At 35.5% G+C, this 22,312-nt stretch overlaps 1 protein-coding gene across 1 annotated transcript in view; it reads right to left on the bottom strand.

The window, feature by feature from the left end:
• Positions 1-22,312, bottom strand: part of COL4A5 (collagen type IV alpha 5 chain) — a 229,320-nt gene that overhangs the window by 111,376 nt on the left and 95,632 nt on the right. The window contains exons 10-20 of the mRNA XM_014585694.2: positions 21,760-21,840; positions 18,361-18,423; positions 16,554-16,589; positions 16,422-16,463; positions 16,164-16,256; positions 13,512-13,565; positions 13,361-13,417; positions 13,065-13,109; positions 10,618-10,671; positions 8,778-8,819; positions 6,638-6,770 (exon numbers count right to left, since the gene is read on the bottom strand). Of these exons, the coding sequence (XP_014441180.1) occupies positions 6,638-6,770; positions 8,778-8,819; positions 10,618-10,671; positions 13,065-13,109; positions 13,361-13,417; positions 13,512-13,565; positions 16,164-16,256; positions 16,422-16,463; positions 16,554-16,589; positions 18,361-18,423; positions 21,760-21,840 (700 nt within the window). The remainder of the gene's footprint in view (positions 1-6,637; positions 6,771-8,777; positions 8,820-10,617; positions 10,672-13,064; positions 13,110-13,360; positions 13,418-13,511; positions 13,566-16,163; positions 16,257-16,421; positions 16,464-16,553; positions 16,590-18,360; positions 18,424-21,759; positions 21,841-22,312) is intronic.

The following is a 22,312-nucleotide window of genomic DNA, read 5'->3' as shown; positions in this document are numbered from 1 at the left end:
AGGGCGTGATCTCTCACTTTTCCTCTCTCTCTGGTGGGTGTACATGACCTATAGCAAATTAAAAAGAAAGAAAGACTCGAAGGTAGCTTTATTACTTTTGGTAATTATTAATAACTCTCTACTCACCCTCTAGCACTATGATCTTTTAATCTCAGAAATATCAAAAGTCATTAGAAAGAAAACAATATACATTTCAAAGTTCCCATAAAAATATGGCTTTGATTCTAGATGCTCTTCAGTTTCATTTTCCATTCCTGAACAATTAATACACTTTATAGCTACTACAGCTTTAGAATGTTTTCAGAACTGATAAGGAAAATGTAACCATCTTTGTTCTTTTCTTTAAAACCATCATCACTGTGCATACAAATTTACTCTTCTAAATCAACTGCTCAGTTTCATTTTTAAAAACTTGTTGGAATTTTGAACATGATTCATTTGAGTATAAAGATTCACCTTTGGCAGAACTGATCATGATAATGATTTCTCACATTGAGTAATAATTCAGCATATTGCTCCATTTATTTAGTAATTCTACATTATTTAATAATATTTTACAAAATACTTAAAAAAGGTCTTACACATCTTTTGTTGACTTTGTTTGTGGGTTTGTTTTATTACTACCATGAATTTTATTACTATTACCATTGCGAACTGGACTTCTTCTCTTAATTGTTGAAGAAGACAGGTATTTAAGTATGATATTGAAATTTGGCCACCTTGCTCACAATCTAAATTCTGGTACTTCATCATTTGTTTCTTTTAAGATTTCTGGGTACATAATCATCTGGTCTGTAAATAACTAAAATGTTTTATCCCCATCCTTACACCTCTTCCACTTCTTTTTTTCTTCCACTTCTTTTTTTCTTCCAGACTTAGTATATAGACTAGAATCTCCAGTATAAGCACAAACTGTATTAGGGACCCTGAGTATCTTTATCTTATTTCCAACTTGAATGCTTGAATGTGAATGCTCCCAATACTTTTTGTTTATACAAAGTATGATATTTCCTTTACATACTCAATATAGTTGAATTAAGTTAAGGTACTTCTCCTTTAATCCCAATTTGAAGGGTTTTGTTTTTCTTTTTAAAATAAATGGGTATTCTCTTAAGTCAGTTACAGTCATGTTAAATCATTCTTGTAATCTTAGAGTAAAATCTACTAGGTCATAACATTATATTATTTAATATATATTTCTAGACTGATGTAATACTATTTTATTTAGAATTATTGCTTCTACTAATGTTATCTCCTTGGTGGTTTGGCATCAAAGCTATTAAATTAAATTTCCACTATAAAACACTCTGAGGTAGGCTAAAGTATAATAATTATTTTTTTTTAAACTTTGTAGAATTGGGGACCAGCAGGTGGCATGGTGGTTAAGGCGCTGGACAGTCCCACATGACTGACCATGGTTCAAGTCCTGGACCTGGTGGTTTGCTTTCTCACTTTCTCTCTCTCTGTGTGTCTCTCTCTGGTCAAAATAAAATAAGTAAATGAATAAATAAAACTAAAAATAATTAATTAAAAAAACTTTGTAGAATTGATCTATAAAACTATTAAACCAATGATTTTCCAGGGAGAGTTTCAACATTTCAGAATCTTCTATTTTAATAAATCTATTTTGGTTTCCTACTTTCTTAGAACTTTAGTAATTTGTTTTCTATTTCATGAGAATTTATGTTTCATCTACAGCTTCAAATATATAGTTTTATATTTTCCTTGTAATTAAAATGTTAAAATTTAAATTATGCTAATGATCTCTTTTGCTTTAAGAAAATACATTTATTTATTAATTTATCTATTTATTTATTGTGATTTTGAAGCTGCCAGGTCCAAGACCTGAAACAGCAGTCAGTCATGTGGGAATCTAGTACCTTATCTACCATGCCACCTGCTGGCCCATAGCCTCTTTTTCTTTAATGATTTTATTTGTGACTTATCTAATTTTTATCTTGATTATATTTGCCAAATTTTGTTCATATCAAATGATTCTCAAAATATCATTTTATTTTCCCTATTAAAGTATACTAATATTAACTCATTGTCTATTTTATTCATTGTAATTTTTATCTTTATCAAGTTTTTGTCTGCTACTTTGTGCTTGCTTTGTTTTGTGTGTGTGTATATATGTTAAACTTAGCTTGTTTACTTTTAGTTTTTCAAATTTTGTGGTAAATTAAGAGTACTGCCTAGGTTCCCACTGAATTTTGAGATGAGGTGATTTCATTTTTGTCACTTTAATTCACTGTGATCACAGAGTATGACCCGCATATATTTTTTATTTTTAGAGAAAGATTTTTGCTATAGGGTGTGTAGGCTCACCAGAGACAGAGAGAGACAGAGAGACAAAAAGTGGGGGTGGGGGGGTGGCCACGCTGCAATCCCTTCACCTCCATTCTCTTCTCAAGATCTTGGGCACATACGCATACGTGCCCAGCATGATTTTTAGGCCACCAGGTCTAGGACTGCAGTCAACTACATGGGAGTCCAGTAACATAACCATTATGCCATCTGCTGGTTCTCTTGCATATAATTTTTTAAAAGATTTTTTCTGGTCTAATAGAGTTCATTTCTGTAAATATTCCAAATACATCTTTAAAAATTTCATATTCTCTACTGCATAGTTTTCTCTCTCTATCATCTAAATAGCTTGATTGTGTTGCTCAACTTGTCTTTTTTTTCCCTTTCTTTTTGCTGTAGGACTGTAGGGACATAAGCACTTGCCAGAGAGAGACATGGCAAAGGGGATATTCAAAGTGAGAAATCACCCCCACAGAGGCAATGGCCACACTGCAATCCTCTCTCCTCCATTCTCTTCTTGGGATTTTGGGCATAAATGCACATGCACCCAGAGTGTTTTCAAGCAACCAGGTCTGAGACTTGAACTGTTGAGTTAGCCACGTGGGATCCAGTGCCTGAATCACCATGCCACATGCTGGTTCTATATCCTTATTTTTATCTACTTGATATGCTGGGGATTTGTCAATTTATCCCTTGTAGTTCATTAATTTTCACTGTATATATTCAAAGCTATATTGTTAGATGTGTAAAGTTTAATGACATTATTAGAATTATTTATTCAATTAATAACATTTGTTTTTATTATTATTGTTATTTTTTAATTTGACCAGGGAGAGAGAGATAGTGAAAGCAAGAAAGCAAGTTACCAAGTCTGGGACTCAAACCATGGTCGACCATGTGGGAATCCAATGCTTTTATCCACCACGCCACCTGCCGGCCCAAGTTTAATGACTTTTATATCACTTTTATATTACTGTGATATAATTTATCTATTTATCCACATGAAATATTTGCTCCTGTAATGCATTTTGCACTGAATTCTATTTCATACTCTATTAGAATTGCTAAATTAGGGACCAGCATAGCATAATGGCTATGTCACTGGACTCCGATGTAGTCGACGACGGTTCGAGTCTCAGACCCGGTGTCTTAAACTCACACTGGGCGCATGTGCATGCATGCCCAAGATCCTGAGAGGAGAATGGAGGAGAAGGGATTGCAGCGTGGCCATCCCCCCTGGGGGGTGATTTCTCACTTTCTGTCTCTCCGTCTCTCTCTATCTTTCTGGTGAGCACACATGCCCTATAGCAAAAACCGCTCCAAAAAAATTTTTTTATATAAAGAATTTCTAGATTAGTTTTATTTTTGATAGTATTTGTCTGTTATATCTTTTCATTGTGTTATTTTTAAATTTTCTCTATTATTTTGCTTTAGACATATCTATTGCACACAGTATAAAGATATTTTTATTTCAATTTTATTTTAGTCATTGTCTTTTCATTGGTGTTTAATTTCTTCACATTCATTTGAGTTACTGATTTACTGTTAACTTCTTATCATCTTATATTTTAGTTTCTATATACTTGTCTGTTTTGTCCAATTCTAACTTCGACTGCATAGATTTTTGGTAATTTTCTTTTCTTGACTGGCTTGTTAGTCATACATTTTATTCCTATTCTTTTCTAGTGGTTAGTATTAGAATTTTAACCTATGTACTTAAAACTTTTATTTTTCAAAAAATTTATACTTAATAATTTTTGATATTCTGTCCCTCTAACAAGACAAAAAAAGAAAAAAGCTTTATATGTACTTAAAACTTTTATTTTTCAAAAAATTTATACTTAATAATTTTTGATATTCTGTCCCTCTAACAAGACAAAAAAAGAAAAAAGCTTTATTACTGACTTCTCCTATTCTCTCTGCACCTATATATCCCACGTTAATGTTTATAATTATAGTCCCAGGTTGTTACTTTAAAAATCTTTGTTTTCTTCCTTCCTTCCTTCCTTCCTGCTTGCTTGCTTGCTTGCTTGCTTGCTTTCTTTCTTTCTTTCTTTCTTTCTTTCTTTCTTTCTTTCTTTCTTTCTTTCTCCCTTCTTTCTTTTTTGTGTTTACTATAGGGTGTATATGCTCATTAGAGAGACAGAGAGACAAAGTGAGAAACCATGCCCCTCAGAGGGGATGGCCATGCTGTAATCCCTTCTCCAGTCTCCTCTCAGGACTTTGAGCATGCACGTACATGTACCTAGTGTGATATTCAAGCTGCCGGGACTGTGACTCAAATAATGTAGTCAGCTATGTGGGATCCAGCTGCATTAACCTCCGTGCCACCTGCTAGACCCTGTTTTCTTTCTTCTAATGTGCAATACTTGTTTAGACTTAATATGTTTTATTAAGTTCTTTCTAAAGATTGGTTCTTGGATCCTCTTGCTTTATCCCCCCCCATTCATATTGAATTCTTTTCCTTCTTCTTGGAGTAAAATATCCAATAACTATTATGTGGGATCCAGCTGCATTAACCTCCGTGCCACCTGCTAGACCCTGTTTTCTTTCTTCTAATGTGCAATACTTGTTTAGACTTAATATGTTTTATTAAGTTCTTTCTAAAGATTGGTTCTTGGATCCTCTTGCTTTATCCCCCCCCATTCATATTGAATTCTTTTCCTTCTTCTTGGAGTAAAATATCCAATAACTATTTCAGAGAAGGCCTGGAGGTGATAAACTTTCTATGTATCTCATCCAAACCCTAGGATGATGGATTGATATAATATAGAGTCCCAAATTCACAGTTATTCATCCTTACCAATTTGAAAATGTGTTCCAATATGTTTCTCTGATTCTTACTATAATACTTTCTGGTGATCTCCTTTTATTCCAGTTTGTTTTTAAAGAGTGTCTTTTTAATCTCTAAATTTTGAAATGAACTTACAATGTGTCTAGTTATGCGCCTTTGTGTTATTATTAGTTTACATTTGCTTAGTGCTTTATCAGCTTTGTCACAGGAATATTTGTGTGTATGTGTGTGTTTTAAACTTTAGACCATTTTTTTTATTACTGCATATTTGAATCGCCTCATGATGGATTGTGGATATTTAATTCATTTTCTATACATCTTAACTTTTTTTTAAGACTTCTCAACTTCTTAATTCTCAGTGTATCATGGAAAAATCTCTTATATCAATTTTCCCGACATAGTATGTATTCAGTCCACTATCTTAAGATTAAAAATCTGAAATACATTCTCATTTAGAACATAATGGAATCCACATTTATTCTGTTTCTCCTTGGACGGATCACCTAGCATCATTCATCTCATCATATATATATATTTTTTTTTTTGGAGAGGTTTTTTCGCTATAGGGTGCGTGCACTCGCCAGACAGACAGAGAGAGACATAGAGACAGAAAGCGAGAAATCACCCCCCAGGGGGGATGGTCACGCCTCTGTCCTTTCTCTTCCATTCTCCTCTGGGATCTTGGGCACGCACGCACACACGCCGCCACCGGGTCCGGGACACGAACCGCGGTCGACTACGTGGGAGTCCAGCGACATAGCCATTACGCTAACTGCTGGTTCCCCATCTCATCATATTTTTGAAGGAAAGGAACCCTAAGTTACTGAATATGTATGTGTGCCAGATTCTTTAGAAAATTTTGTATAAACCCCTACACTATCACCCCATTTCAGAAAATATCCAAAAGAAAAGGGCAGTGTTCAATTTGTGGTCAAATTAGAAATGCTCCACTATACTGTGTATCTTCAAAGGGAATGACATGAAACTCAGTACTGAGCCTTAAGATTTTATTGCTTGGAGATGTGATTTCTAGTTAGATGTTTCTAGAATTCTAAGGGGATAGTGCTGCTTACTATTTTTATACAGGTAACTGCAAAATTAGGCATTAATAGGGCATCCTCCCCTTCCTTAATAGCATGAAAATTATGATGATTCATCTACTGGATCACAGAATTGTTTGGTATAATTTACTAATTAATAAAAAGTAAAAATGAAATTCTAGGATAAAAGGGTACTATTCATCTGGGCTTTTCTCTCTCTCTCTCTCTCTCTCTTTTAGTTCTTTATATTCAGGATGATGGTACCTCACTGTTCTTTTTTTGTATTGTTTTTAAATGAGCTGAATTTTTTTCTCTTTTTATAGTACAAGTGAGGAATTTGGTGAGAAAGCTTAGTAAGAGTTGGGAAGGTATCTGTCAATTATAAAGGACTCATGTGTTCTACTGCCATGCTCACCTTGGAACTAGTATGATACAATGTATATGTAGATTAGTAAGAAGGCTATAAACACAAGGATGTAAGTATGGTCTCTTTTACCTGGAGGTCCAGGTAGACCAGGTGGACCTTGAATTCCAGGAAATCCTTGCTGTCCTTTTTCTCCAGGCAAACCAGGTAGCCCAATGTTTCCTTTTTCTCCTATAGTTACACCACTCCCAGGTCTAGGAATTACCTTTATTACAAAAGAAACAAAATAAAGGAACTCAGAGTGAGCCATGTTCTCCTGAAACTAATCTAGTAGTGACATATGATTATAATGCCATCATTTTCACGAAGTGCTCAGATGTCCAATCATTGAAACTAATACAAAGTTTATAAGTCACATTCTATATCATTCCCATATTTTGACAGATTAAAAAATGTTCAAAACCAGTAAAAATATTGCTTACTGCTCTCCAGAGACCTCAGCTTACAAAGTGAGAAGTATTTTTGATATCTCTTCTCATAATTAATTCAATTCAGTTCGATCACCTGAATCTAACAATTCTTTATGGGAAATGTCTCTCCCACTCATCTCCTTCACTTCTGTTGACACAGCTACTATCCTAAACTCACACTTGGACCAAGAGAAGCATCTTTGAGCTTGTCCCCTTGAATCCAAATATACTGTTAGAATATGCTTACCCCAAAACCAATTTTCCTGTGTTTACTACTCTACGTAAGATTCAAAATTGCTCCCTTATTCTCACAACAAGCCATTTTTAACCCTGGACCCTGTCAAGTCACTTCTCCCTTCTGATACTTGCCTTACCTACTTTCATCTATTTTTATTACCAGTAATGAATTTGTATTAGAGTGAAGTCTGTCTGATTATAATCACTTCATGCAGCTTGCACATTCTTATCTGTGACTTTGCATATTCCTTTCTAAAGATCTGTAATGCCTTCCCCCTATGTTGCCCTTTATCAACCCGTATTTTTTTCTTCCTTCAAGAAAAGAAAACTCATCTCTTCTAGGAAGACTTTATTAAGTCCAACCAACTGATCATTGCCATTTTTTTGTCTTCTTAGAGCCTAGTAGTTATGTATGTTGTAAAGAATTTCATATTAAATAAATATTTAAAAATGCACTTCATAGACCTATAAAGGTAAATAAGAAAGTATAAGTCTGAAGTACAAATTAACATCTATTGGCAGAGACTGATATTTTATCCTGCCTCTATTGGATATAAGAAATATTCACAGAAAAGGAAACCAGCAGTCGTGGAATCTAGAATTGGGATAATGGTTCAAAAGGAAAGTAAGCCATTGACTGGACTCTACTCTGAAAATGTCCATTTCTTCTGATAATTGTAAAAATTTTTACCATCACATTGTATAAAAATATTTTTCAGAGAACTGAAACTCTTCTTTAAAAACAAAAGTGGGAAAAAAGTCCTAAAATCTTCCTTAAGTACTTACTCATTAGATTAAGTAGAGTCCTATGTATTAATATCTGAAACTCACTATTGAGAAAATAATTAAATATTATTAGAATGTCTGACCATACAAAATAGGTCACATGCCACTTGAACCATTATGGGTTCAATGCAGTCTAAAATCAAGAATTTTACCAAATTTCAACCAAAGAAAAACCAACATGTCAAAACAAGGATATTTTATTCTTTATGAGATTGGAAATATATTTGACTTAAATTTCATGATGAATGCAAACATGACAGAAAATCTATAAACCTATCAATTATTCTTTCATAGTATAGTTTCCTACAATTGTTATTAAAGAGCTCCTAGAAAGCACACACTCAGGAAATGAAAGAGGTGTGAATCAGACAATTACAAATTGAGAAATCCTATTAAGACCAAATCTATCTTTACCCTGAGCGCTGCAGGGGAAAGGACCAATCCTCACTTGTCCAAAGGTTTCTTTCAGTGCAACTTTGTAAGCAACACTTGCACCACCTGCTGGTTGCCTTAGAAATTATTTGGCAATCAGGATGAAAAATGACCCAAGGCCATCATTTGAAACCTTAAAGTAATATGCAGGCAGAACAATACACAGACTGTGAAGTCAAGACAACTGATGTTTTTAGATGTAAAGACTTTTAAGCAAGTAGAAATTGATAATTGATTTAGAATTTTATGATCTACAAAGGAAAAAGTAGTGAATGTAATTAAGGCCCTCAAATAATAACACATTAATTAATTTAATAAATGAAGACTAGGGAAAAAAAAAAACTTACAAGTCCAGGCGGTCCTATTGGGCCAATGTCCCCTTTTTGACCCTGTTCAATGCAATTATACAATAGGTTAGTAAAAATTATGTGAAGACATCAATTTCCTCAAGAACATAACAGATCATTAATTTTCATAAAGACCCAGGTATAAATAGTAAAATGCCTCCCAATTAGAAATACAGCATGAGGTAATGAATACTGGGATATGCATAGGAAGACCAGGAGTGTTGTCTTAGATTTATCGGCAATATAATCTTGACCAAATCAATGAATTTTTCTGGCTTACATACAAAAAATGGACCTTTGACCAGACTTCTAAGGTACTTCTAGCTGTAACATTCTTGTATTTTAAGATCCCTATTTTCTAGTAAACTATAAATATTTTACAAAGATAATGAAAAATGATCCACTAGAATCAGTTAAAACCATTACATTGTTTACATTTAGCCATGTTTCATCTCATATAAAAGTTAGTCAACGGTATAAATCTAGTGCCATTTCTATTAGTGACAGGTATTTTAGAGGGAGGTGATGGATTTAACTACCATCAGGAACAACGAATAAATTTCCATTGCTTTTGTGAGTTTGTTCTTAGATGGTAATAAAAGAAAAATTCAGGCAAACTGTTATCCTTGACCAGTAACTACAATAGCACAAAGAAAATTACATTTGGCTGTTCTTTACTGGCTAAGTCCAAGGATAGATATCTCTCAGGCATTTCTATTCTGATTCTAGACTTATTCATAGAAATCTTTCATTTATACACAAACTTCTTTTCAAACTTCTGTTTTTGCAACTTTACTACTTAAAAAATCCTGTTCTCTGAGTATCTGCTACCTTCCTTTATTCCAACTGAACCTTTTAGACAAAGTTATAACTTAGATCTAGTTTAGAGATAAATCACCACTAAAATATGTGCCCTCTGTGTACATTCAAGTTTGTAACACATTTCCCTCCCTACCTGCAAATGATGCTCTTCAGTTTGGTTTTTATACAAAGCAATCAGAGAAACCAGAGGGAATGAAGGTCTGACTATTTGGTGACCTGCTAAAAACAGGGTAATTGTGTGCTTCTTACATAGATTGTTCAAAGTTACTTTGAAAATAGGTTACTAAATATTAAATTACTTCAGTCAGGCTTCATAGGCCCAGTGGAAAAAAAATGACAAATAATTAGCCATGTACTATGGACAATAATTACATAAAGAGTGGAAATATTTATTGAAGACATTCTAAATTCATAGATTTAGGGCTTTTAACATGAGGACTTCACTAAAATACTGCTAAATCCTCTTTCTAGAAAACAAACCTTTTGCCCATACATGCTCAAAATGAAAGCAGTGACTTTTCATAATAAAAATACTAAAGTTAGGGTCAGCCAGTGTACAGAGGTTATGGTGGCTGGATCCTTCTATGGTCAACTGTGTGGTTGGATTTCAGACCCAGTGGCTTGAAAAACATGCCACACATGTGTGCATGAGTGACCAAAATCCCGAAAGCAGAAATGGAGGAGAAGGGATTGAAGTATGGGAATACTCTATCGGAGGGAGTTTTCTCATTTTCTCTCTCTCTCCCTGCAAATGCATGAACCTCTATCAAAAATTAAAAAGAAAGAAATGTTAAAGTAAATCCTTTATGTATTCCACTACATGGACTTTGATTTAGGGCAATGAAAGAAAATCTAGAGGACGTGGTATTTTTAAAAATGCTAAACTATGGATAAACAAGACATGTTTTGAAAATGAAACCTAGTTATTTGGAACTTTTTCATTTATGACTCAATTTGGAGAGAAAAGTATTATGTTAACTACACCAAAACCAGTCACTTCAAATATTAAACCTCTTACCTTTTCACCATCCTTTCCTGGTTCACCAGGGTAACCAGGATCACCAGGCAAACCCTTTGAAATATAGAGGACAGAGTGACATTAGTAAAGGTGGTGGAATAAGGTCTTCCAAAAATCATCTCCTCTATAGATGAAATTATAAACCTGGCAAAAATGATCAGTCAAAATCGACTTTTTTCAAAACTGTGGAAATTACTAAAAGCTTGCAGGAATCCTAAGAACATTTTTGTTTGCTTGTTTTAAAGGCTAAACCAGGGTAAGAAACAGATCTTTACAGTATTTTAATTTTCTCTATTCCTTTCATTCCTCCTCAGCTCCACAGTAATCATGCAACAGCCCACAATCAAGGTGAAAACCAGCTAAGTAGTAACTAGAAGTGAAAGAGCAGAAGTGGAGCTCTTTCAGAGAACTGTCATTATTTTTCTGGTGGTTCTCACGTAGATTCCATTTTCAAGGCTGTCTTTACTTGACCTGACTCAGGTTCTCCCAGTGCAAACAGAAAACAGCCTCAACCCTGACTCTCCCATCCCTAGAGAATTTGATGAAAACAATCAAAGATAATTGTTGAATATTGCTGCTATCTGAATAAGGACAAAGACTTTTTTTTCTTTTTTCTTTTTTATTTTCTTTTTTTTTTTTAATACAAAAGAAGCCAGGAATGGAAGTCTTGCATTTATCTCTTGTTACTTTATATGTTTAAGCATTAGAGTTTGTAAGTTTGAGCATTACTTGTTTGATAAAAATCATCTTGAAAGCAATTCATCTGATTTTAATACTTTTAACTTCCTGTCTCATTAAGAGTTATTTCTTTCCTTCAGAATGGCCTACAAATTTCATCAAACTTTCTGTCCTAAAATCCTTTTTTTTCTTTTCTTTTTGAAGACAGGGTCTTGTATTTTTATCCTCTTCCCTCAGTCTCCCAAGTTGCTGGTATTACAGGTGCATGCCACCACATCTGGCCTTTATGTTGGACTGGGAATTAAACCTGGGTCTCCCATGTGGTGCCAGCCTGTGGAGCAGCAGTATCTTAGCAGGACATGTGACTGCAGCTGGCCTAAAAACCTCTTTTAATGCCTGCTATGGATACTCTTGATACTGAATTTGCTTGAAATATTGGGTCATCAGAAAAGTCATGATGCATTTTTGCACAGAAAAACATGAAAAATACACCATGACTTTTCCGACGATCCAACAGAATTCCTATGTTGGGCAAGTCAATGGTATGGTACTTAAGTTGTCTTTACCCCACATGGCCACCTATGTGGTTTGAGTCTTGGGCCTTGTGGCTTAAAAAACATGCTAGGTGTGTGTGCCTGTGTGTCCAAAATACCAAAAGAAAGAAGAAATGGAGGAGAAGAATTCATGCTCCATGGGGAATGCTTTCTCAAGTCTCTCTTTCTCTCTCTCTCTCTCTCCTGTGAGTACAAGTGCTTCTGGCAATTTAGAAAAGAAAATAATAACATCCCTATGTTCGCATTTTTATTTTATTCACCTGTCAAAGCTTTTACTGGAAAAGCAGGTTCACACACAAAAAACTGTTAATGTGTTTATAAAAGTTTTATTCATAATGACCAAAAAGCAGAAACAATCAAAATTTATTTCAGTGGGTAAATAGATTAATACAACATGGCATACTCACATAATCAACTACTATTCAACAATGAAAAGGAATGAACTACTGGGGCCAGAAGATGGCATAATGCTAAAGGCACTGGACTTCCATATGGTTGAGCACAATTCAAGTCCTGGACTTGGAGGCTTGAAACTCATGCCAGGCACATGTGTGTCCATGCCCAAAATCCCAAGAGGAGAATGGAGGGGAAGGGACTCTAGCATGACCATCTCCCTTCCCCTACCAAGGAGGGAGGTAATTTCTCACTTTCTCTTTCTTTCTGTCTCTCTGGCAAGTGTATACACCCTATAGCAAAAATCACTCTCTGTCAGAAAAAGAATGAACTACTAATATATAGTAAAATGAATTATGCTATATGAAAGATTCTTGATTCAAAAGACTACATACAATATGATTTCATTATATGAACTTCTAGAATAGGAAAAACTGTAGGGATGGAGAACACATCAGTTATTACCATGACCTTAGGGTGAGGGATTACTGGAGGGGATTAACTGCAAAATCGATAAGAAACTTTGAAGAGTGATAGAACTGCTCAATTATGATGATGGCTACAGAAGTGTATGTTTGTCAAAATATAAAACTAGACCCTAAAAGTGTTTTATTTTGCATATGTAAATTGTATTAAAATTATAACTTCAAATTCTGACTTAGGAAATAAAGGAACATTAAATTTATATTCAAAAGAGAAAAAAAGAATGATTGCTTTTCACCTAAACTATTTTGCAAATACTAGACACTGTGCCAGCCTGCTTCTCTACTACTGCATATAAATGTTGCCAGTTTCTTGCGGAAAACAGTTTAAGCTACTCACTGGAATTCCTGGTTGGCCATTCTCTCCATCTTTGCCTGGTTTACCCTAGAGGACACAAAGAAACAATGGGCAAGGATATAAATTAGTTAACTAGGAAGTGTAAAGTTAAATAATATAACAAACTATGCCTGCATTGGACTTCACTAAGTAGATTTTTAAGACTTTAATATAATAATAAATAGTACACATGCCAGTACTGATATTTTAATGTTAAGAAAGTAAGATTTAAGAGGTAAGAATAAAATCATATACATGAATATTTAGAAAATTTTGCAATTAGCAGTCATAACACTTACTCTTTTGCCTGGTTCTCCTTGCTCACCCTTCTCACCTTTAACACCACCTGGAGGACCCTGTAAGCATAGTAGTTTCACACTGGCTCATGGGATACTATGTATCAACTACCAATTTATACTGAATGACATTAAACAATTTTAAGTTACTTACGGGAGGACCACATATCCCTGGAGTTCCAGGAGGCCCTCGTTCACCAGGAACACCCTATGCAGTAATAAGGAAAAGGTAGGCGGTGTTAATAGTAGATTATGAATTATCATTCTAACTCCTAAAGCTAGCCAGGAATACCTTGAACAAGCTAATTGTAAACTCATGTAGTATAATCAAAAACAATAGGCTGTTTCTAGTTCAAAGATGAAATATGCAAGGCAAAAGAACCTAGAGCCATCTCTGCTCGCTTTGGTTAATTTACATGCTAGATCCATATGGAAGATCATGGCTTCAGTTTCCTGGTCAATCCCTATATGCCAAGGTCACAGGCACACGACCCCAGATGGAGTAGTGGATGGGACTGTGGTGAAACCCTGTTCAAGGTGGTCATCTTACTCTTTCATTTCTTCTCTCTCTCTCCCCCCCCCTCTCTTTTTTTTTTGGAGAGGTTTTTTTTCCACTATAGGGCGCGTGCGCTCGCCAGACACACAGACACATAGAGACAGAAAGCGAGAAATCACCCCCCAGAGGGGATGGTCACGCCGCAATCCCTTCTTCTCCATTCTCCTCTCAGGAGCTTGGGCACGCATGCACACGCACCTGGCGTGAGTTCTAAGCCACCGGGTCCGGGACGTGAACCATGGTCAGCTACGTGGGAGTCCAGCAACATAGCCATTATGCTAACTGCTGGTTCCCTCTCTCTCTCTTTTATTATCACTAAAGAAATAAACTTTTACAAGTAGTTCAAAGAAAAATGGAATTAAAATATTAGTTCATGTTGGTACAAAAAAATTTTGAAAGCCATGCAGATTGGTAATAATACATATTTCTCATAAACTTTTTTTAAGACCCCTCACACATTTTGGCAGAGAATTAAATGACCCAATCCACACAGATGGTAGTTTCAATACAATTTTTCCTTTATTCTTAAGTTTCTTATTAGCATTAAAGAAAAGCAAAAATGCACACACCCTGTTTGTTTAAGACTGGGCCAGTATGCCATAAAAAGCATTTGGGGGCCATAAAGTGGCATGGTGTTTAAGGTGCTGGATCCCCACATGGCTGACCATGGTTTGAGTCTTCAATCTTGCTGCTTAAAAATCATGCTAGGTACATGTGCATACATGCCCAATATCCCAGGAGGAGAATGGCAGAAACAGGACTGTGATGTGGCCACCTCCCCAGAGAATGATTTTTCACTTTCCCTCTCTCTGTCCCTCTCTTGTCTTTCTCTGGCAAGTGCATGTACCCTATGGCAAAAATCTAAATAAATAAATAAATAAATAAATAAATAAATTACATTCGGTCCCCTCATCAACTCTAGTAGAAGCTAGCTATCAACTACTTCTAAATCTGACAAAGATTTATAGATATCATTATTTTCCTCTTTGCATATCAGTGAAGAAGACAGTCATCTAAGACAATGACAATCTATTTTATCATTACCTAATTTTATGCATAAATGTATTATTCAAATAGCCCCAAATCGAAAGAATCCAAATGTCTAACAATTAATGAATAAGTAAACAAAATGAGGACTATCCACATAATGCACTATTACTCAGTCATCAAAAGGAAAGAAATATTGATGCATACTACAAAATAATTGAAGTAGACACAATTATGCTAAGTGAAAGAAGTCAAGGGCCAGCCTCATAGTCTAGTGGTTAATGAAGCCAGATCTGACATGGCCAATCACGTTTCAAATCCCAGCCCCAGTGACTTGAAAAATATGCTGGATGCATGTGTGTGCGTGCCTAAAATACTGATAGGGTATAGAAAAGGAGAAGGGAGTGTAGCATGACCATGCCCCATTGGAAAGGTTCTTTCTCCCTTCCCCTCCCTCTTTCTGGTGAACACATGTACCATCTAGAAATTAAACAGTAAGTCAGACATAGAAGATGACAAATATTATATTTTTTCCAGAATAGAAAAATAATACAGAGATATTAGTGGGTGCCTAAGAATGAAGAGTTTGCAGAGAATTAGGGAGTGACAGTTAATAGCTATGATATCTGGTGGGAGAGGGGGTGTTAGGAAGTTTTAAAAATTGGATTGTGGTGATAATTTCACTGTCTTGTGAATATCCTAAAGAAAACTGAATTGTACACATTAAATGGGAAAATAGTACAATATGTACATTGTCTCTCAATAATGCTATTTTTAATCTTATTTTATTTCAAGTTCTTTTCTACATTCAATGACATCATTTAGTTTGCAAAGTGAATATTCTAACATGTTTACATTTCTCCCAGTCCAGTTGATAATAAAGTTATCTTCAACAGATAATATCCCATTTCTTTAACTCATTAATGCTTTGCCTCTCCAATTTTCTCCTTAATGTCCTTCCTCAGACTCTACTCCTTCACCCATGCTTTTTAAAAATGTAGTTTTCCCAAATCTTTATATTTAAAAGAAATCCTCATATATAACCATATTTCAGCTTTTAATGCATTTCAATGGGATGCCAGTTCCATAGCATACATTTTTTAGGTTTTTTATTTTATAGTTTTCCAGCTTTATTGTAGTATAATTGAGAAATAAAAGGTAAATAATAAGTGTTTTTATAAACATACACATTGGAAAATGACGGTCATAATAAAGCTAATTAACACACATAGTATCACTTTCATTGATTTTCTACCTACTCACCTGATCTCCTTTCTGAAACTCTACATCAATTGGTCTTTTCTGTTCACTGATCTGCCCAGGTGGCCCAGGAGGGCCCTGAAGACCTTGCTCACCCTGTTTGCAAGATAAAGTAAGACTGGTATTTCATAATGTTCCACAGATAATAATGTAACATGTATGCTTAGTCATTTGCAAGAAGTAAGAGAAGGAAAGACTATTCAAATGACTATGAAAGGAGAACAAGAAAGGTTGAATAACCATCTCTTTTTCTTTACTCACCTTTTCACCCTTGGGTCCCTGGAAATTTAAGCCCATATTCCCCTGAAGAGAGAGTACTCAGTTTAAAATCTCATTGACGATAAGAAAAAGAATCTACACCAAATACAAGATGTAAAGAAGAAAGTAAATTACCTTTGGTCCTGGAAGTCCTGGTGGACCAGGGGCCCCCTAAGAATAGAAGAAAGAAAGGGAAAAAAAAGTTACATTAATTAGTTTATTTAAACAATTATTGGATTCATAAAAATGGAGAACTGAGAACCCTTCAAAATAATATTTTCCTGCCTTTTTTTCTCATTTATTTTTAATCAAAGACACACATTTAAATTGATTAAAACAAACTAGATGGGGGCCTGGCAGGAGGCATGGTGGTTAAAGCTCTGGATTCCCATACGGTTGAACATGGTTCAAGACCTAGACCCAGTGGCTGGATTATTATAAGAGGTGTGTGTGCATGTGTGCCCAAGATCCCAAGAGGAGATTAGAGGGGGTGGGATTGTGGCATGTCCATCCTCCCTGGGGGGGGGGCGGTATTTCTCACTTTCCCTCTTTCTGTCTCTCTCCAGCGAGTACACATGTCTATGGTAAAAACCTTTTAAAAAGAAAAAAAGAAAAGAAAAAAGAAAACTGGATGAATGTGGACATTTCTGGTGACAGAATGGGAGTGGGCAGGGAAAGAAAGTTAGGATGGATAGTGGTAGAAAGATAGGGTGTGTGCTAAAAAAATCAATAAAAAAGTGAAATTTAACAAATATCAAACTTCTCTTATCAGAATTATGGGTAAATTGAGGTACACCAAAGCAACTAATACTTTAGTTCTAGAAAAACATGTTTACTGTATAAATGAAGTTTTATTTTTATGACTTCTGACCTCATGTATTTGAGAATGTCTCAAGATGTGAAAAAATTAAATAGGTATTTGTCTTCTCAAGTATATTGTCCCTTAATCTCATTGGACCTATTTATTTATAGCTGCACCTTGATGGCATTTCTAAGATTTTCCTTCTCCTGATGAATCAGGGTTAATTGAAGGAGCATTCAAAAGTGCAGAGTGACTTGTTAAGTAGCCACAGGGGTTAAGAAAATTCAAGGGGTTAAGAAAATTCAAGATGAAAAAACATACCCAGGGTACACCAATGTTATAACTGTAGAGTTGGGAAAAAATGCCATAGTCAGAGTCTCATGCTTTGTAGATCTACAAAACAACAAACTAAACAAAGAGGTTTTCTAAACCCTTCCTCCCTAAGAGTGCCAGGAAAGCAGAAATAACGATTTTTTCCAGTAGAGTCTTTTAGTATTTATCAAATGTTATTTCCTTCATTCAAGAGTAGAAGACCAATTGTCACAAACAAAAAATGTACAATGTATAAAGGTATAATAAAAATTGTCACTTAAATATATGGTAGATAAGAGATAGAATGGCACATGAGAAATAACTTTGACTGAAATACAATTTTCTTGCCCTTTTAAGAGGGCAACAGCAAAGCTCTCTGTTCAAAACATGACTTGAATGAAGTCTAAGTGTTTAAGGGGTAAAAATACTTAGAATTCATTAAGGGGGAAAAGTGAGAGGTATTAAAGAGGTGGTTACACATTCAGAGTCTTTAATTTTTGCTTCTTGAGTTGGTCCTGTGGTCTAGTGGTTAAGGGAGCCAATCTTACACGGTTAACCATATGGTATTGGTTAGAGTCCCAGCCTCAGCAGCTTGAAAAACATGCTGGACCATGTGTGGTGTATGCCCAAAATCCCAATGGGATGGAGATATGGAGAAGGGATTGCCATGTGATCACTCCCCATTGAGGGTACTTTCTCACTCTCTCTCTCTCCCTGTTTCTCTCTGGCAAGTATACATGCTCTCTGGCAATATAAAAGTAATAATATTAATTTTCATGAAAGAAATCAGAAAGCAAAGGAGAAATAAAATTACAGAAAAAAGCTTACCATCAAACCTGGTGGTCCTGGGGGACCGATTGGCCCTGGTATACCAATGGGACCGGCTGGGCCCTGTTATAAAGGGAGTAAAAAAGAAAAAATGAAAACAAAACAAAAACAAAAGCAAAACAAACAGAAACAAAAACAAAGCCTATCCCCTTTGCTGTAGCTTACAAAGAGCTAAAGGGATAAAATTTAAACTTAAGTTGTAACCAGAATTCTGTTCTGTAATTCTTTAGGATTATAAGTAGAATTTAAAGATATATAAGAAAGAAGGATTAAGAAACTATAAAGAAATTCAGCTAAACAGAATGCACAAAGTCTTCCAAAAGCTTATGTCTTAAAATGGTAGATAACAAATGTAGGACAAACACACAATAGGAAAATGAAGTGACAAAGGTGGGCATAGTGGGGCTTTTATATTATAAATGAGAAGGGATCTTTCCAACTTGTGCTGGGCAGAATGGCTCCTGTAAAGAAAGGTTGCAAGAAGAAAAAGGGTCATTCTACCATCAACCAGGTGGTGACCAGAGAATACACCATCAGCATTCACAAGTGCATCCATGGCATGGGCTTCAAGAAACATACCCCTCAGACACTAAGAGAGATCTGGAAATTTGCCATAAAGGAGATGTGGACTCCAGATGTGTACATTTGATACCAGGTTCAACAAAGCTATCTGGACAAATGAATAAGGATAGTTCCATACCATATCTATGTAGAGTTGTACAGAAAATGTAATGAGGATGAAAATTCACCCAACAAGATCTACATTCTGGTGATTTATGTACCTGTTACCACTCTCAAAAATCTACAGGCAGTCAATGTGGATCAGACCTAACTGCTGATTTTCAAATAAAGTTAAAAAACTTAAAAAAACAAAAAGAAATTATAAGGGAGAGGCTGCTATCTTTAAAGTAGTTTCTCTAATTTTAAAATAAATAAGATCAAAAATAAAGAGGGAAACTAGAATAACAGGGATAAATGATAAGGGAAGATGAAAGTGTTACAGAATTTGGCATCTTGAGGGAAAACTGGACTACCCTGCAGTCCAGCAATTCTATACTTAGGTTTAAATCCTAAATTCTTCTGTAATGAAACAAATTGTAGTATGCTTTCAAATGGAAAGTTATACAAAAGTGAAAGTGAGTAAACAGCAGCCATATACAATAATATAAATTAATCTTAAATATCAAGTTGGAAAAACAAGTTGAAGATACATATGTATTACATTTTTTTTATAAAGCAAAACTAACCATTATATTGTTTAGAGCTATATCTACCTAATAAAACTATTTTTAAGGAACAGTGAAAAATTAAAATGGTAGTTATAGCTTGAGAGAATGCAAAAGGATCTGACTGGCAAGGAACATACAGGTTGATTCAAAATTATTTCTAATGTATCTACATCTTCAGTGTCATATTGCATTCATAGGTGTTCATTTTTATTATTATGCTTCACAATGTACATATATTTCGTAGCTATTCTGTTATTTTCAAATATTACATGATAATAACTTATAAAATACAAAGGGCAAAATTGAGTTAACATAAAAGAATATGGATGGGTGGGACCAGCAGTTAGCATAATGGCTATGTCGCTGGACTTCCACGTAGTCGACCATGGTTCGCGTCCCGGACCCAGTGACTTAAAACTCACGCCCAGCACGTGTGCGTGCATGCCCAAGATACCGAGAGGAGAGCAGAGGAGAAGGGATTGCGGTGTGGCCATCTCCCCTGGGGGGTGATTTCTCACTTTCTGTCTCTCTGTCTCTCTCTGTCTGTCTGGCAAGCGCACACGCCCTGTAGCAAAAACCTCTCAAACTCAAAAAAAAAAAAAAAAGAATATGGATGGATGATGACTGCTAAGGACTGAGAAAGTAAATGAGAAACTCACAAACATTTGAATCATCATTATCAAATACCAGAAAATATTGATTTTTATTTCTGGCAAGGGAATAAATTCTCATTAAATATAAACCCCAAGGAATTGACCTCCTACTATATAAGTACTCAGAAGTCATTGCTGTTTCTATGCGTGTTATCTGTAAGCTAAAACAATTTTTTTTCTTAAAATTCATTTGATGTTCACTGTGCATGCATTGTATTCTGTCAGCCTTCAAAATATGTTCATATGTTATGCATAACTGATAGTATTAGAATGACATCTTTTAATATTTTAAATGGAAAATCAGTGATTTTTCTTTTTTCTTTTATCTTACATTCAATCACTATATATCACATGGCTTACAAAGTGAATTTACCCAACATGAAATACACTTCAAACCAGTCCAGTTGAGGATACTATATATGTTACCATCAACTGGTAATAAACCATTTCTATGTCCCAAAAATGTCTTACCTCTCTATTTTTCTCCCTAATTTCCTTCCCTATGCTCTTCCCTTCTCCCACCCTCCTTCCACACTATCTTCAGTGTTCATAACTATTTTCAATGTTTTTATGTCCTCCAGTATTTCAATCTCTACTATAGAGTGTGGACACTCTCTTCTCAGGATCTTGGGCATGCACGCACACGCGCCCGGCATGAGTTTAAGCCACTGGGCCTGGGACTCCAACCGTGGTCATCTACATGGGAGTTCAGCGACATAGCCATTATGCTAACTTCTGGTCCCATACCACATTTTTTCAATCCATTCATCTGTTTGTGGGCATCTGGGTTGGTTCTATGTCTTAGCAATCATGAACAATGTCACAATAAATGCAGATACACAAACACTTTTCCAAATGAGTGTTTTCCTGTCCTTTGGGTCGATACCCAGGAGTGGGATTGCTGGATCATATGGTAGTTCTATTTATAGGTCTTTGAGGAACCTCCATATTGTTTTCCACAGTGGTTGGACCAATTTTCACTTCCACCAACAGTGTAGGAGAGTTTCCCTTTCACCTCATCCCCACCAACACTTACAATTTTTAGTATTTTTAATCTTTACCATTCTGACAGGGGTTAGGTGGTATCTCATTGTGGTTTTGATCTGCATTTCCCTTATGATGAGGGATGTTCAGCATTTTTCATATGCATAGGAAAAGCATATGGTTTTTCTTCTTAATTAGACTATTTACAGTGGCCCCTACTGCTCCCCACTATATAAGTATGTAAATGTAGAATTTTTTTACATTTAAAAAAATATATATAGAATCTTATTTCTGCTGCCAACCCCCCAATTAAAGATTTCCATGAAAGCTGAATGGGAAGGTTAAAAGAACAAAGCAGTTTATTAAAATTAATTCCTGGACCAGATTGCCTTTATTTTCAGGTAGAAGGTGCATACAGTGTCTAGCAAACTTGAAAAGGTAATTTCTGTGACTCAAACAGAAGATACTAAAGATTGAAGAGTTGTGATCCTGTGATGTAATACCTACAGCAAAGAAGATCTCTGTATGCTTACTTGTATTCCAGGAGGACCTGGATATCCCGGATTACCCTTTGGTCCTGGGAGTGATGACATAATTATACTCCCTGGCTCTCCCTAAAAGAAATGATCAATAAAAATTCTAAGTAAATATTATTATACATGAAAACTGGTAAGTACATAAAAAATTATCTGAGGGGCAAACAGATAGCATAGTGGTTACGTTGCTAGACTCTCATATGGCCGACTGTTGTTCAAGTCCCGGATCCAGTGGCTTAAAAATTATGCTGGGCACAAATGTATATGTGTATGCCCAAGAGCCCAGGAGAAGAATCAAAAAGAGGGGATTGCAGCATGGCCATTACCTTTGGGGGCGTGATTTCTTACTTTCCCTCTCACAGTCTCTGTCTCTCTTGTGAGTGCACATACCCTATGGCAAAAACCTCTTAAAAATGATCTGAGAGGGGGAACCAGCAGTTAGCGTAATGGCTATGTCGCTGGACTCCCACGTGGTCGACCGCGGTTCGTGTCCCGGACCCGGTGGCTTAAAACTCACGCCGGGCGCGTGTGCGTGCATGCCCAGGATCCC

The sequence above is a fragment of the Tupaia chinensis genome, unplaced genomic scaffold (genome assembly GCF_000334495.1).
Source record: "Tupaia chinensis unplaced genomic scaffold, TupChi_1.0 Scaffold000082_1, whole genome shotgun sequence".
Taxonomy (NCBI): domain Eukaryota; kingdom Metazoa; phylum Chordata; class Mammalia; order Scandentia; family Tupaiidae; genus Tupaia; species Tupaia belangeri.
The sequence above is the reverse complement of the archived record's forward strand: the minus strand, read 5'-3'. Positions and strand labels throughout refer to the sequence as shown.